We start from the raw sequence: 15,505 nt of genomic DNA, 5'->3' as shown, positions 1-15,505 counted from the left end.
AAATTGATACTGTGAAACTATATAAATAAAACAAGTTTTGATTTGCAAGTAAATATTGATCTACAGAGCACGAGATTCCATTTTTATTAGAATCATCAAAGATTTTAAATGAGACTAATAAAAAGAGGAAGGTAGAGAGATGGACTTGTCTGATGAAGTAGAAGAGATAGACAGATACAAGCTACAATTTCAGTTCGGCAGTAGGGTTTTAGGTGCGGGTAGCGTTTTGACCTAGTTAAGACACTACATGTAGAATTTATAAATGTTTGAATAGCGATTAGCGATTAGCGATTGAGTAGCTTTTGTCAAACATCTATCTATACCTAGTATTTAAAAAGCAAACCATAGCTAATAATATGACATGTGTCATGCCTCCCTCACTTCATCCATCATTTTGGTTTTTTTGGTTGTTTTTTGTTGTATTTCTAACGCCTCTTCTACTCATACTTCTCAATTCAACATCAATTCATCATCAATTCATCATTTCATTTATGTATATTCATTCAATCTTTTCCACTTCATCTCAATCAATATCAATATTCCATTTAACTTATACATATATTATTTCAACCTTCAAATTCCACCTATACTATTTAAATCCGCAATTTAGAAGGTGGACCATGGTGCACATAGAGCTACGCGCACCAAAAGAACACTAGTATATAATTGAAAGAACATCTAGTTACGAGAAAAGAACATGAGTATTTTTTTTATTTAGGTTTTAATAAATAGTAAAATAATATATTATTTTTATAATAAAAAAGTGAAATATTATATCGCATGTTCTTTTGCCGTAGTGTCGTGTTCTTTTACTTATGAACATATGTTCTTTTGGTGCACGTAGCTCTATGTGCACCACGGTCCATAGTCCACGAATTGATTTAAATCATATTTTCCTACTAAAATTACAAACCTCCAATAGCATTAGGACTTTAAAAGACCAATAAACAACTACTATATAACGGCCGTTCTTTGAACGGGCTCAAGAGCTAGTTAAAATTAATAACGTTCAAAGGTAGTGGGTAGAGTTTGATACATTTATATATAGTTTTAAAAAATATACATAGTTTTTGTTTTATTTTACCATATCAACCGCTACTTTTACCGAACACTAATACTAGTTACCCGCTACACGCTACTATGATAGATACCGCTGCTCAACCGCTACCCGCTAATTTTTCCGAACAGAGCCTAAGTAAATTTAATAATTACCAATATTATAAATATATTATATGTACTGCATCTTTACAAACTGTACAAAGTATGGCAAGGAACCCTACCAAGATGTAATATACATAAATTTACAGTTTCACCTATTGCCAAACAACACCACCCCCCCCCCCCCCCCCCCCCCCCAACCAAAAAAAAAACTCCCCTTTACTTCCAGACCTTAATTGAGCCGTCTCTACTGCTCGATAACAACAATCTCTGGTTCAATTTGACGGAGGCGAGAGAGAGAATCGAGTCGCGATGGCAACCTGCAGGATCGGTAGCAGCTGCTGCAAGAACTGCTTTTGTGGTCAATTTGGTGGTAGCAGGTCGCTTCCTCATTTCCTGAGTGAAAGGAAGAGAATAAATATTTACTTTTGCAGAGAGACAAAAAAGCATAACACTTCCAAAATCACACAATTTTTCTGAACGATAATTACTTGATTCCAGATCTGTTTCTGCAATCTCTTCAAGAAACCATATATATTCATGAACCACTCCCTAAGTAGAGAATTCAAAATGAAATTCCCTTTTCATGACACAGCTGTGGACAAAAATTAAGGTTCATGCATTTCCTAGGGTAGGGTGTCTTCATGCAATCCCTAAGTTGGGCATCAAGCTAATGAACATAACACCGGAATAACAAAAGACAAATTATTAGGATCACCTGGACTTTGGGAGCATATTCTGCACAATAACCTAGCAAGGTTAAAGCAGTGGACTCTGTATTATTCACCCCCTCCTAGATTATTACCATGTTGCTTAAAGAGTACGTACTCCCTACGCACCCTGATAGTTTGTTTTCCAAATGAAGTCTATAATAACCACATTATTATTCCCCACACCCATTTCCCTCTCAGGTTAGGCAGTTTCCAGAAACACACAGTAACCATTTCACAAGGGTTTCATCATTCGGGTTCAAAGACGCAGCAGAAAACATTTGACATACCTGCACAACTTGCACACCGAAGCTAGATTTACTTTCGTAGAGTTCATCATTTCCAAGGCCTTTAACTGTAGGCCCACACACAGAGTAACTGCGCTCAGGTCTGCATTTCAAGAGGAAAGTAAGTAAACTGATCTCAAGAATAGCAATAATAAAACAAGGAGAACGTAAATTAGCACCTGCTGTGGTCCCATCGACGAATCTTCAAATCAGTTCCACCAGTTAACAAATCCCCCCCAGGTAGAGGAAGCAATGAACGAATACCAGAGAGACGAGGAGGAGGTTCATTTAACTCATCAACCCGGTATTTCAGGTTTACATTTCGCCTAGGGTCAGATTTTGGATTTGCCTTGTTTTGAGGTCTGGCCAATGCCCAAGGCAACTCAGAAAACTCAGCATCACCATCATTACCTGGTACTCGGAATACCTGTGTAAATGAGGCAAAGTTACCTCATAAAGTGTCGAACAAGATAATATTTTTGTCTAAGAAAGCACTAGAAGCAAACAACCCTTTTTTCTTTGTTCCTAGAAGTCCAAAGGCACTCTCAAAACATGATAATACAATAAGATAAATTATCATAAAGCCATCCCTCAGCCATATGGCATATACTCAACTTTTTTCAGAATCGACCTTATTTCTCAACTTCTAGTCTAATTATTTAAACACCAGCACATAATTCATGACTGCCTTCCATATTTCCCATTCTGCCAAAGACATAAGAAGGAACTGAAATGTACCTGATGGCAGCTTCCAGTTTCAGCATTCCAAAGAGAAACTTCATTACAACCAGCAGCAACATAGACAAGAGGCCTACCCATGCAAGAAAAAGGTGTATGTGGTAGAGGAACATAGAGACACATGTTCTCTATTGGGCACGGACGAGGATACTCCCACGTATTCACCGGTATGCGAAACCTAAGATCCCATAGGGTCAATACACCCCTGGAAGACCCTGATATGAACCAGTTTCCACATGGATCTGTCACCAAACTGGAGATATAACCCTCTTCGGGAAGTGATTTCAGTGTCCATGAATCAGTATTAGCCCTGGTGTCCCAGAGATGAATACCATAATTCTGAGTACTGTACATAACTAAATGACTTGAAGAGGCTTCAGCAGAGTAGTTGACAACACTGAGGATTGCACCTTCACCAACATCCTTCTTCTTTACATCAGCAACACCCGAGTACTTCTCAATAACATTGCCAAGTCCTCTAGAAATGTAATCCACAGAGAACATGTGTAACTTGCCATCACATGCACCCACAACAACTTGTGCAGAACCCCGAATCATTGTTGTGCATAATGCCCGGCTACCCTCCAAAGGATAGGTCAATTTAGACCTAAATGAGATATCCTTCTCTAACTTCCTTGAGTCCCAAATCCTCACAGTTGAATCATCAGATGCACTTACAAAAAAGCTTTGGTCAGTTGAAACAGCAATATCATTAACAGCAGAGCGATGTTCCTGTAGATGAGCAACCAACACTCCACGGGGTTTCCACCCTGAATCAGGAAGTGCTGAAGTCCATGAGACAGATGGTGACCCGGCTACATCAGTCGAGGGTGGAGCGTCCTCTGTGGATACTGAACTTCCCTTTGTGATGGTACTGCTAGAAATTCCCAAATCTTGAAATTTGCTACTCATATATGATGATTGGTCGTTTTCCCTGGATTCAGGTTCATGTACCACTCTATGAAATTGTTTAGTGCCATTAGCAATGCTAAATGAACCAGACACAAGTCTAGGTGCCGGGACTGAACTAGCCATGCCAAATGGTTTGTTCACCGGATCCATCCAAGGTGTGGTAGAAGAACCCAATCCTAGTAAATTGGGTTGCAATGAAGTGTCAGATGCTGCTTGAGGATTCCCCAATGCTCCTCTATCTAGGGAGAAAGAGTACAAAGGAATGTTTTCAGATGATTTTTCATGAAGGAAGCTATTCATACTAGTAAGCTGAGGAGATATCAAGCCAGAAAACTGTAGCTTTTCTGGTGAAAGATGATCCCTAATATCAATAGTACTAGAAGCATTGCGGATACAACCCTTCAAAGCTCTCAATTTAGCCTCAGTATTGTCACATTCCATTGTCTCTATATGGTCTGCAGAAAGCCCCGCAACACTCTGATCCTCGAGTTTTTGTAACGCGTCAGGCCAGTTCTCCAGGGAAACCAATTCCTCATCCTGTTTCGGTAAATCAACAACACCCCATTGTGTAGGCTGTGTTGATGTGTTGTACCATATCTTTCTCTGTCTCTCCAACATGTCTGATCCCCTGGCATTCTCCAAGACTTGGTAGAATACCTGTCTAGAAACAGGAGGCTTTAGACATGAAAGAAGAGCCTTCTCTGAAGCTAAGGAAGCTGGCTGCCTGCGCAGAAAAGGGCGAACAACTGGAGCTAAAAAGACATAGGAGTCGACAGCTCCCAAACTCTCACTACTTGCAGCAATGAAGGATGCAACTGACCTCCTAACCCATTGACTGGGATAACATAGTAACGGAAAGGCATGCTGTATCATTTCAAGCAGCACTCTTTTCCGTAAGAAACCACTATTGCACAGTACATTTAAGCAATCTAATGTATTTGCTATAACACCTTCAGTTGTATCACTCAAAGCCTGCTCTATGTATGGTGAAAGATACTCCTCAACACTTCTTTGACCCACAAAGAAGCAAACATACACAATCTGCCCGTAGAAAACTGTTCTCAGCTGCTCATCACGGTCATTCAGAAAAGCAGGAAGGATGGGCAACAGAAAATCATTACTCTGTCTTTGACCAAAGAAGCAGCACAAACCAGCAATATCCTGCAATAGTGCTCTTCTAATATTTGGAGTTTGCTTTGGACCCATTACAAGTTCCTGAACAACCTCAGCTATGGACTTTCTAAGATGAGCAAGTTGTGCATTGCTATATACTTTGAGTGCCTGACCACTATCACTAAATGGTGTCAGCGACTTATGGGGGGCACTCAGTTCATCTAACACACCTGCCTCACTCAATCTAATTGAGTGAACTAAAAATCCATAGGATGTTAATGCAAGCTTGGATATATTGCTTGCATAACAAATCCGTACACTTTCCTCAGGATCATCAGGGAGCATAGAGAGCATCGGAAGAATGTATTCAGGAAATATTTTAGCGTCACTTGGAGGAAATTCTCGAACTAATGGTAAAATATCGCACAGAGTCTCTAAGGCAGCACAACGAACAATGGCAGCTGGGTCAGATAGCATAGCAACAACGTATGGGAGCACACGTTGGAGTCGATCTTCATCATCAATATATATAGACGAATACCTCAACAAGAGTATACAACAACGCCGCAGCTGAGGAAACTTGACATTACGTATGCATGAGCATAGCAAAGAAGCAATAAGAACCATACCTTCACAACGCGCATCGTCAGGAGGTAGCTGTAGAAAGGGCATGCGATAAGTATCTGATTCACTGTCGTACTCCGACATCAATGATTTCAAGTCATTAATAGTGATCTTCTTCAAAAAGGCGTGTTCCCGTCTCTTAAACACATCAGAAATACTTTGAAGCAGATTCGGAGATTGCAAACTGTACACCTCTTGACTTTGCAGAAAATGAATCTTAGATGTATCCTCCTGATTTGTCTTATTGCTAGAAAAATGATTTGAGTGATCTACATCCCTGAGTAAGGCACTTAAATCACCAAGAAGTTCAAACCGTTCATTAGCTAATCCCCTTGCCAGGGGATCTTTCTTCAAAGAGACCTTAGGATAGCTGTGCACTTGTTTCGAGACTGTTTGTTGGGATGCCTTACTACCAGAATAGTTGGATGGTACCCCATGTCCTCCACTTGTCTCAATACTAAATTTATTGTCCGTCATTTGCTTAACTATTTCATGAAAAGCACTCTGACACATTACAACCTACAAGAGCCATTTCCCAAGTAAAGCATTAAAGACAAATAACAGAAGAACCAAAAAAAATCAAGTATAGAAATAAATTTTGATTACCCTGGCATCAGAGTCAAGAGAATTCAAACATGAATAGAAGTTATGCAGGAATGGTGAGAAATAGTTGGGAAACACAGTGCCAGCATAACTCTGCAGATAACCTTCAGCAGATAATCGTTCATCTGGATTCAACTGGATCATGTGAAGAATCATCTTCCGAACGCCTGGATCAGGGATCTGAAAAAAGGGTAGACATTAAATAAATTTACTTGGCCAGTAAAAGTGGTGGAAGAATTACTTACTTAGACTATAAAATAACCAATAACATTAAAAAGACATTAAGGAGATGGAGACAAGAGTTGAGAGCAGTTAATATAATCACGGGTTAACAGTCAAGAAACAGCCAGATGATAACATTGACAAGAGCCTTTTTCTATCTAAAAGTAAACATTGAAACTTATTTCAGATAATGTGAACTGGTATGAAATTAGCACTTTCCTAGACGTGTGAGACACTAAGAGTTTGCTTTTAATAAGGTTATTTAAGCTGAACTTATCTGAATATATATGAGGAAAACAAGGCCTGAGTTGAAATACAGGACAAACAAACAAGAAATAGCATTGATACTCAATGGTAATAACTTTCAATTGACTCCTTATAGTCTTATACACTCCCCTCTGGTGGGGCAAAGACATGTGAGGCACTGGAAAGAGACAACAAACGGAATACTTGCTGTCTTTTCAACAGGCAACTTGATGTTTATGGGAGCTTGCAAGATATCCTGTGTTAGTAACTAGCCAGCAAGTTCCCACATTCATGTTTCAACACTCAAGTCATGGACTGATGGTAAAAAGAAGATCAACAGTTGCTTAATGTCCAAAGAGTAACCATGTCCCCTACATTACAGGGTGTGTTTAATTTATTTATCTAGATGCAGTACCTTCTCAAGATGCTGGCTAGGATCATATTGCCCTCTCCGATAAGCAAGAAGCTGGGAAAGTTCGAATAATGGATGTCCCTCCAGGAATAGCTCTGCTATCACACAACTATTTAAGAGAAACAAAAGCAAAGGACACAGAAATATCATAAGGCAAAAGGAACAAACATAATAAAGAGTTTTTCCGCAAACATTCAATTTACTTTTCTGCAGAAAAAAATTAATTGTAGACTTTTCATACCAACTCCGGTTCTTGAATTATCCTCCCTTCATAACAAACTGTTGCCTATGCTTGAACTAGTAAAAGATAATAAAAGCTCACCCTGCTGCGAAGATATCCATAGATGGCGTAAGCGGTGCATCAGATGCGACTGGCATATCATCTCCATGCTCATAAAATCTCTGTAATACATGACATTAGAGAAAATGGTTACATGACAATTCCATTCAAAAAACTGTGATGGGTGACAATTAAGAAGCAATAACATAATTGAATGTGCATAAAATGATCAGAATAAAGACTTGATACCAAATATTAGCATGTTCTCATAAGTCGTAACTATCTCCACAATATTTGCACCTAATCTTCAACTCCAATGCTTGCCAATCTCAGTTACCCTTTACATATATCCTTTTCCCAGCAACCATATTGTCCATATCAAACATTTAATATGCTATAGATCTTCACTGATCTGTCTCGTACCACTAGGCCATATGTTGCATGTCCATTTTCATTAATCATTTGATCACCCATGAACTCTCATCTTGCAAGACCAAGAATTTTTTTTGGGATATTACCTAAAATAACCTTGTGCTTGTTCATAATTTCCCAAAAAGACAAACGTTGGTAAAACTCAATTTTATTAACGTAAATTACCGTAAATATCATTAATTTTCTTGATTTTTATTTGGTTTTAGTTGAAATTTGTAAAATCAATTAACATTACTCCATAAGTTCAGTCTTTCACAAACAAGAGAAAGAAACCTTTGTTTTTTTGATACAAGGTTACTTTGAGAGATTTTGCCACTTCAAGTTTAATTCAAACATTTCAATCAATAAGTTAAGAGTTACTTTGAGAAATGGCCCTAACTCCATAAGTACGAGGTTACCATAAACAATGTCCCATGTTTTTTTGAATTTAATTCAACGTAATATTCAGATTCTGCTTTCAGTCTTTCACAAACAAGAGAAAGAAACCTTTGTTCCTCCAATTATCCACATATCAGCTTATTGTAGAACTTATGGAGAACAGAAATAAATTATTCGACACGAATATCAATGATTAGAATGCAAAGAAGACTGCAGCAATGGTGATCTACCTCGGGTGCAAGATAACAGAGCCTTCTCCCTCCAGTATCAAAGAAAAACGAGAAATCAGATGGATCGTCATCAGGAATGTAGGTAGGTTTAAAAGACGCAAAGTCGGCCAGGTACACCCAATTCCAAGACGTAACCAGCACATTCTCACACTTAATATCACCTCCAAAATGAGAAATCAAACACCAAATTAGACACGATGCAACTTTAGTAAAACGAAAAACCAAGAAAAAGTAACATAGTTGAGTCGCTTACCATGACAAATCCCATGATCGTGACTCTGCTTCACTGCAAACAAAAGCTGAAACCAGGAAAAAAAATTAAGTGATTAGTCTATCCAACTATAGATCTACATATAAAATCAGAAGACTAATTGCAGGAAAACCTGAAAAGCAAGCCACTTCTTCTCAATTAGGCTAAGAAAAGGCCTAGTACTGAGACGATCATGAAGATTATTGAAGAAATGCTGCCTGAGCAGATATGCCGCCTTGTCAGTTTCCAGCCAAAACTGTCCACCACCAGTTCAATACAATCAAAATCAGAACTGTTCACGTAATAAGGAGACAAAAAAGCTCAAAAGACACACAAACAGCCACCAAGCAAGTTCAATCTCAACGATCAATAGCACCCACAGCAACACAACCCAAATTCATAAAAGTGCCAACCTTACCTATTGAGGGTTGAACATACTTCACATTTTACTGCTTTCTTTCTATTTTCTGTAGTGGGGTAACCTAGTCCTTTTCCTAGATAAATTGTTATTTGGGATGTTTAGTGACAATTAGAATATTCTAACATGTGGTCAGCAATAGTACTACATATAGTTGTAATTCTTCTAGCGTTTTCCATAAGCAAACACCATAGAGCTCCTTTCTCTCTCTAAATTGGGGAGCTGAGGTGTGCCAAGTGAAAGTTGATTCTTGATTTTTTTTTTGTTCCGTGAGTATTTTATTGCAAATTCGTGAGGAGTCTCTATTAAAATTTATAGAGCTTGTTTTTCCCTACAACAACGGCTGATGGGAGTATTTCATTCAAGGATATGCAAAACCCCTTGTTTTTACATCCATCTGATGGTCATTTGCCAACAACCATTGAGAAATTGCAAGGTGCTGCTGATTACAGATCATGGAGGAGGTCCATGGAAATTCATCTGCAGTCCAAACGCAAGCTCGGGTTTGTAACGGGTACAGTGATTCGAGATCCAGAGGATGTCTTGAAGGCAGAGTTATGGGATACTTGCAACTCGACGTTAATTTCTTGGCTTAATGGCACTTTGTCTGAATCCATCAAAAAGTCAGTGTTTTATGTCAATAATGCTAGGCAGATTTGGTTACAATTGGAAAAGATATTCATGCTCACTAATGGATCTAGGAAATATAAATTGAACCGAGATATATATGAACTAAAACAACATAACTCCTCTATCAGTGACTATTACAATTCTATGAAATGTTTGTGGGAAGAGTTGGACTGTATGAATCAGTTGCCTAGTGTCACAACAGTTGCTAAAGATGTGACCACTTTGATTAAGTCCATTCAATTACAAAGGGAAGAGTCCATGTTGTTTCAATTCCTGAATGGATTGAATGATTCATTTGGACCTCAAAGAAGTCAATTACTGATGTTGTCACCTCTCCCGACCGTAGAAACTGCAACTGCAATTCTACAGCAAGAGGAGTCGCAAAGGGATGTTCTGAGTGTTCCAAAATTTGATAGTGATATCACTGCTATGTATAGCAAAGGAAATAATGATAGAGTTAGTTCATTTTCTTGTTCAGCTTGTAATGGAAGAGGTCAAAGTGCTGATAGATGTTGGTCAGTTGGATATCCCAAATGGCACCATAAGTAATGGAAGAGGTCACAATGCTGATAGATGTTGGTCAGTTGGATATCCCAAATGGCACCATAAACACACAAAAATGGGCCATAAAGGATCTGGGAAGGATAGTGATACAAATTCAAAGTGGGGTTCAGGGAAGCCTTCTGGTCTAAGAATGGCTGCTAATGCGCAGGGAATGGTTGACAACAACTGCAACAATTGTTAAAGTAGCTTCCCTCTCATCCATCTAGTGCAAACGTGGCACAGAAAAGTTCGGAATCTGATGACGAATTGGACAGTCATTTTTCTGGCATGAGTCCTCACTTGTCTCACAAGACTGGATCATTGATTCCGGTGCAAGTGATCACATGAGTCCGCACTTATCAACATTCATGAACCCCGTATCAGTGAGCCAACAAATCAAAATCAACTTGCCAACAGGAGCCACAACTCAAATATCTCATTACGGTTCTGTTTCTCTATGTAACGACCTGGTTCTTGAAAACGTCTTGTGTGTACCAACCTTCCAGCACAATCTGATTTCTGGTCATAAGCTCGTGATTGACAACAATCGTGAAGTTGTTTTTTATCCAGATCATCGTGTGATCATTAACTGCAATACCAAGGCTATAAAAGGCACGGGAAAAGCAAAGGATGGGTTGTATTACCTCCTTAATGTGCCTCTCACCAATGGCTTTATTGTGCCAAATACTCACAATGCAGCAAATTGCACATCCCGCTCAGCCTGTAAACCTCTACAACCATACACAAGTTCTACAAACAAGTATACCTTGTGGCACCACAGACTTGGGCATGCCTCACTGTCCAAATTTACAACATATATCATGTGTGCAGCCCTATATTGCATAGAACAAGGAGTTGTTTGTAACCTGTCCGTTATCCAAATTCGCAAAGTTACCTTTCTTACTCAATGACTCTTATGCAGCAGAGGCATTTGAACTCGTTCACATGGATATTTGGGGCCCTTACAAAATTCCATCTAGGGGTAAATATAGATACATTATGACTTTGGTAGATGACCATACAAAGCATACATGGATATACTTGTTGCAGTTAAAATCAGAGTTTCTGGCAACATTAGAATCCTTCTTGGAATATGCAAGAACTCATTTTCAGAAGAAAATCAGAACTCTAAGGGGAGATAATGCCTTGGAGTTTGATGATGCACCCTCTAGAAAGTTCTTTGCAAAGAACGGAATCATACACCAGGTCTCATGTGTCTAAAGACCCGCAACATAATGCTCGAGTAGAGATGAAGCAGTAAAGCACAGACATGAACTGGAAACAGCAAGGGTCTTGAGATTTCAGTCGGGTTTGGATCTCTCGCACTGGGGAGATTGTGCAATAACAGTTGCTCATCTTATACATAGACTACCATCTTAGATTCTCAAACAAAACACAATACGAGCTTTTATACCACAAAAAACCGTCCCATACTCACCTGAAAGTGTTTGGTTGTTTGGCATTTACCACTAACCCAGACACAAACCAAGACAAGTTTACACCCAGGGGTATACCTTGTGTATTCTTGGGTTACCCATCTACACAAAAAGGGTACAGACTCTACAATATCCTCACCAAAAGAACCTTTATCTCTAGAGATGTCAAATTTCACGAACACCTTTTCCCTTTTAATCATGTTCATAGTTCTGAATACATGACTCCTATGCCAGTAGCTATGCCTAAATCCATGAGCAATCAATTCCTACCTATGATGATCTGGACCCTTTCTTCACCAATGATGAGATAGTCACACACTCACACCTGAACATGTGTAACCTATTGTGTGCGTTCCTGTTGATACCACACAACCAGTAAGAGCATCCACAAGGCCAAGAAAACCCCCAGTGTGGCTTAAAGATTATACAAATCCAAGTCTACCAATAGTCAACATTGCTTACACTATTGTAGAGCCAGAATTTCATGCCTTTTTGGTCAATATAACTACGGTTAAGGACCCTGTTACCTTCAAAAAGGATGTGACTCAATCTCACTACGTAGATGCCATGAATACATAATTGAATTCATTGGAAATTAAAGACACTTGGGAAGTCACTTCTCTTCCTGATAGAAAAAAGGCCATAGGATCCAAGTGGATTTATAGAACCAAGTACAAGTCAGATCACTCGGTGGAGAGATACAAAGTAAGGCTGGTTGCGCTTGGTTGTAGACAAATATTCGGTGAAGACTATAGTGCCACCTTTGCCCCAGTAGCAAAGATGACAAAGGTGAGGGCTCTACTTGTTGTAGCCGCGATAAGGAATTGGATTACTTGCCAAAATGGATGTTACAAATGTTTTTCTTCATGGAGATCTTGAAGAAAATGTGTATATGGCACATCCTAAGGGATATTCTGAACCAGGTTGTAGAGTGGGACAAGGTATTGGGTGGTGATAAGAGAATGATATGCAAATTAAAGAAATCATTGTACGGGCTAAAACAAGCGCCAAGACGATGGTTCTCAAAATTGTTAGAAACTTTGATACATTTCAACTATACTCAGTCCAAAGCTGATTATAGTTTGTTCATCAAGAGGACAGCTCCCTCACCTTTAGTCATAATCTATGTGGATGACTTGCTCATCACAAGAAATTGCAATGCAGAAATACAAAACCTCAAAATTTTGTTGTCTAAGAGTTTTCACATGAAAGACTTAGGACCAGCTAAGTACTTTCTTGGGTTGGAAATGGACAGATCTGAAGATGGTTTCTTTGTGTCTCAGAGAAAATATATTCACGATATTTTGTCTCAATATGGAATGCACACTGTTAAACCTCTCAAGCTCCCTTTAGACAGTCACATGAAATTGACTCCTGGTAAAGGAGATGTTCTCCTTGATCCCATAGCCTATCAACAACTGATGGGAAAGTTGATTTACTTGACTGTAACCAACCAGACCAGATATTTCTTTTACAGTTCAAATTCTCACTCAATTTGCAAACAAGCCAACAAATGTTCATATGCAAGCTGCTAAGAAATTGCTAAGATACTTGGCAGGTACTCCTACTCAAGGAATTTTGTTGGCATCGTCTTCTGCTGCTGAACTTACTGCATTTTGTGACAGTGACTGGGCTAGCTGCCAAACCACGAGGAGATCTACTACAAGGTAATGCATTCTTCTTGGTTCCTCATCAATTTCTTGGAAGGCCAAGAAGCAATCAGTAGTTTCCCGGTCCACTGCTGAAGCAGAGTATAGAGCCATGGCTCTAACAGCTTGTGAAGTTACTTGTTACATTCACTACTAAGAGATTTAGGCTTGTACAATCTACCTCGTACTGTGCTTCAAAGTGATAATCAAGCAGCATTATCTATTGCAGCAAATCCTGTTCTTCATGAAAGAACTAAACACGTGGAAATTTATTGTCACTATGTTAGAGACATGGTGAAATCTGGAAAGTTGGTTCCCAGTCATGTCCCAAGTTCTCAAGTTCTGAAGAAGTGGCTGATGTGTTCACCAAGCTACTATCTGTGAGTCAACATCAACATTTGCTCAGCAAGCTAGGATTTTCTTCTTCTGCCTCCCTCCCAGCTTGAGGGGGAGTATTGAGGGTAGAACATATATTTTAATGCTTAATGCTTTCTTTCTATTTTCTGTAGTGGGGTAATTTAGTCCTTTTCCTAGCTAAATTGTTATTTGGGATGTTTACTGACAGTTAGAATATTCTGACATGTGGTCAGCAATAGTACTACATATAGTTGTAATTCTTCTAGAGTTCTAGCGTTTTACCTAAGCAAACGTAATACAGCTATTTTCCCTAAGAAAACACAATACAGCTCCTTCTTTCTCTCTCTAAATTGGGGATCTTCTTTACTGCATTTTTCCAAGTCCTTTATCAGTTTTCATTACCAATAGAGTAGAAACTCGATTCTTGAGAGCAATGCCGACAACCCAACTTACTCCCTTCACAATTTCAAATGGCCACAACGAAATCTAGATAGCCAAACCCTGCGCCCCACGAATAATAAAAAAGGTCCGAAAAAACTGGCAGCAATCTAGTTAAAACTAGTCTGTTGATTTACTACGTGATGGTTATCCTGAAAAAGACCGAAATTGTTGAACTTTTCTCACTCAATCTAGGTTACTCGGCAGGTGTTCTGCCCATTGCTTAAGGAGGTATTCACGTTAGGCATATGCCTGCTCTAACCTAGATGATTGAGGCTGTTCTATACTGCTTAATAGTACCGATAATGCTGCCCCCTCCCGGAACCAAAACCTTTTAAGCCACATATAGAAACTTGTAATTTCTAGTAATCATCTCAACAATCAATGGAGGAAATCTTTGGTGTTTTGGATAGATTAAATGGGTGAAGAGAACCAAAATTCACAGATAATGTAAGCAATCCAATTAAATTCCTCCAAAATACCCACAAACTAAAAGCAATCCAGTTCAATTCAACCAAAAACAAAACTAACCCATAAAACAATTACCAAAAACTTCAATTTCCATCAACAACCCAGTTCAATTGCATAAAATTCAAAACTACCCAACAAGCAAACCAAAAAAAAATCAATAAAAGTGGAGAAGTTAGAGTACCTGAAAAGGCCAAACATGGGAATTTTCAATTGATCGAAACGTATCCCTAATATGAAAGAGGCGCTTATCATACTCTCTCAAATCGATCTGGTCGCCTCGTTTGAAGTAGACTTTAACAAGAACAAGGCCTTCGTCGTGTTTACATTGGATTGATTTGAAGAATCGACCGCGACCAAGTACCTCTTTAAGAACTAGATTATACGATGATGGTAAGTCGTGAAGGTAATACTCTGTTGCTGATGCTTGTGTTGTTCTTGCGATCTTATTCCCCATTTTTCTGTTTCTCTCTCCTCTTTATTCTTCTTCATCTACTGCTAGTAATTGCTTCTTCCTGCGACTGCCATGGTTTTGATTTCAGTTCCTTTGGGAGATTTGCTTGGTTATGTGTTCACGTTTTCTCCAACGGGTAAGAGAGATGAGTTACTGGATCGTTTGATTTTTTGTTTTGGGTCGTAACTCGTAAGTCGTAGTTGATAATACATGTTGACATACACATTGACACAAAGCCCAGACGTGATTGGCTATACAATCCACAAGGGTGTCAATGAGCCGATACGTTGTGAACAAGTTCGGTTAAAATTCGGTCATCAATTAAGTTAACTTTTATTAGTCACAAAATTTTTATATCAACAATTCAGCTAACATTAAATATTCCAGTAATTATGTAAGTTAACAATATCAATTTAATATTACCTGATGTGATCCAGAGTATCGGCCCCGACCACTAATTAAAATGAAATATGACAATTAAATTGGGACGGAAGAAAATAAAGTTCGGTAGTGTAAG

General features: G+C 38.8%; 1 protein-coding gene across 2 annotated transcripts; it reads right to left on the bottom strand.

Moving 5' to 3' along the window:
* Positions 1–1,016: 1,016 nt before the first annotated feature.
* Positions 1,017–15,177, bottom strand: LOC110791514 (serine/threonine-protein kinase VPS15). 2 transcript variants are annotated; one of them, XM_021996262.2, is made up of 11 exons: positions 14,719–15,177; positions 8,729–8,851; positions 8,599–8,644; positions 8,346–8,506; positions 7,348–7,427; positions 7,029–7,134; positions 6,149–6,325; positions 2,894–6,061; positions 2,335–2,582; positions 2,159–2,258; positions 1,017–1,554 (listed from the first exon to the last, which is right to left on the bottom strand). In XM_021996262.2, exons 1-11 carry the CDS (start codon positions 14,989–14,991, stop codon positions 1,378–1,380), a joined length of 4,659 nt encoding a protein of 1,552 aa, XP_021851954.2. In that variant the 5' UTR covers positions 14,992–15,177; the 3' UTR covers positions 1,017–1,377. The 2 variants fall into 2 exon arrangements, with proteins under 2 accessions (XP_021851954.2, XP_021851955.2); XM_021996263.2 differs by lacking the exon at positions 14,719–15,177 and having other exon boundaries at positions 8,346–8,495.
* Between the last annotated feature and the right edge of the window lie 328 nt (positions 15,178–15,505).

Source organism: Spinacia oleracea, chromosome 2 (assembly GCF_020520425.1).
Source record: "Spinacia oleracea cultivar Varoflay chromosome 2, BTI_SOV_V1, whole genome shotgun sequence".
Lineage (NCBI taxonomy): Eukaryota > Viridiplantae > Streptophyta > Magnoliopsida > Caryophyllales > Amaranthaceae > Spinacia > Spinacia oleracea.
The sequence above is the reverse complement of the archived record's forward strand: the minus strand, read 5'-3'. Positions and strand labels throughout refer to the sequence as shown.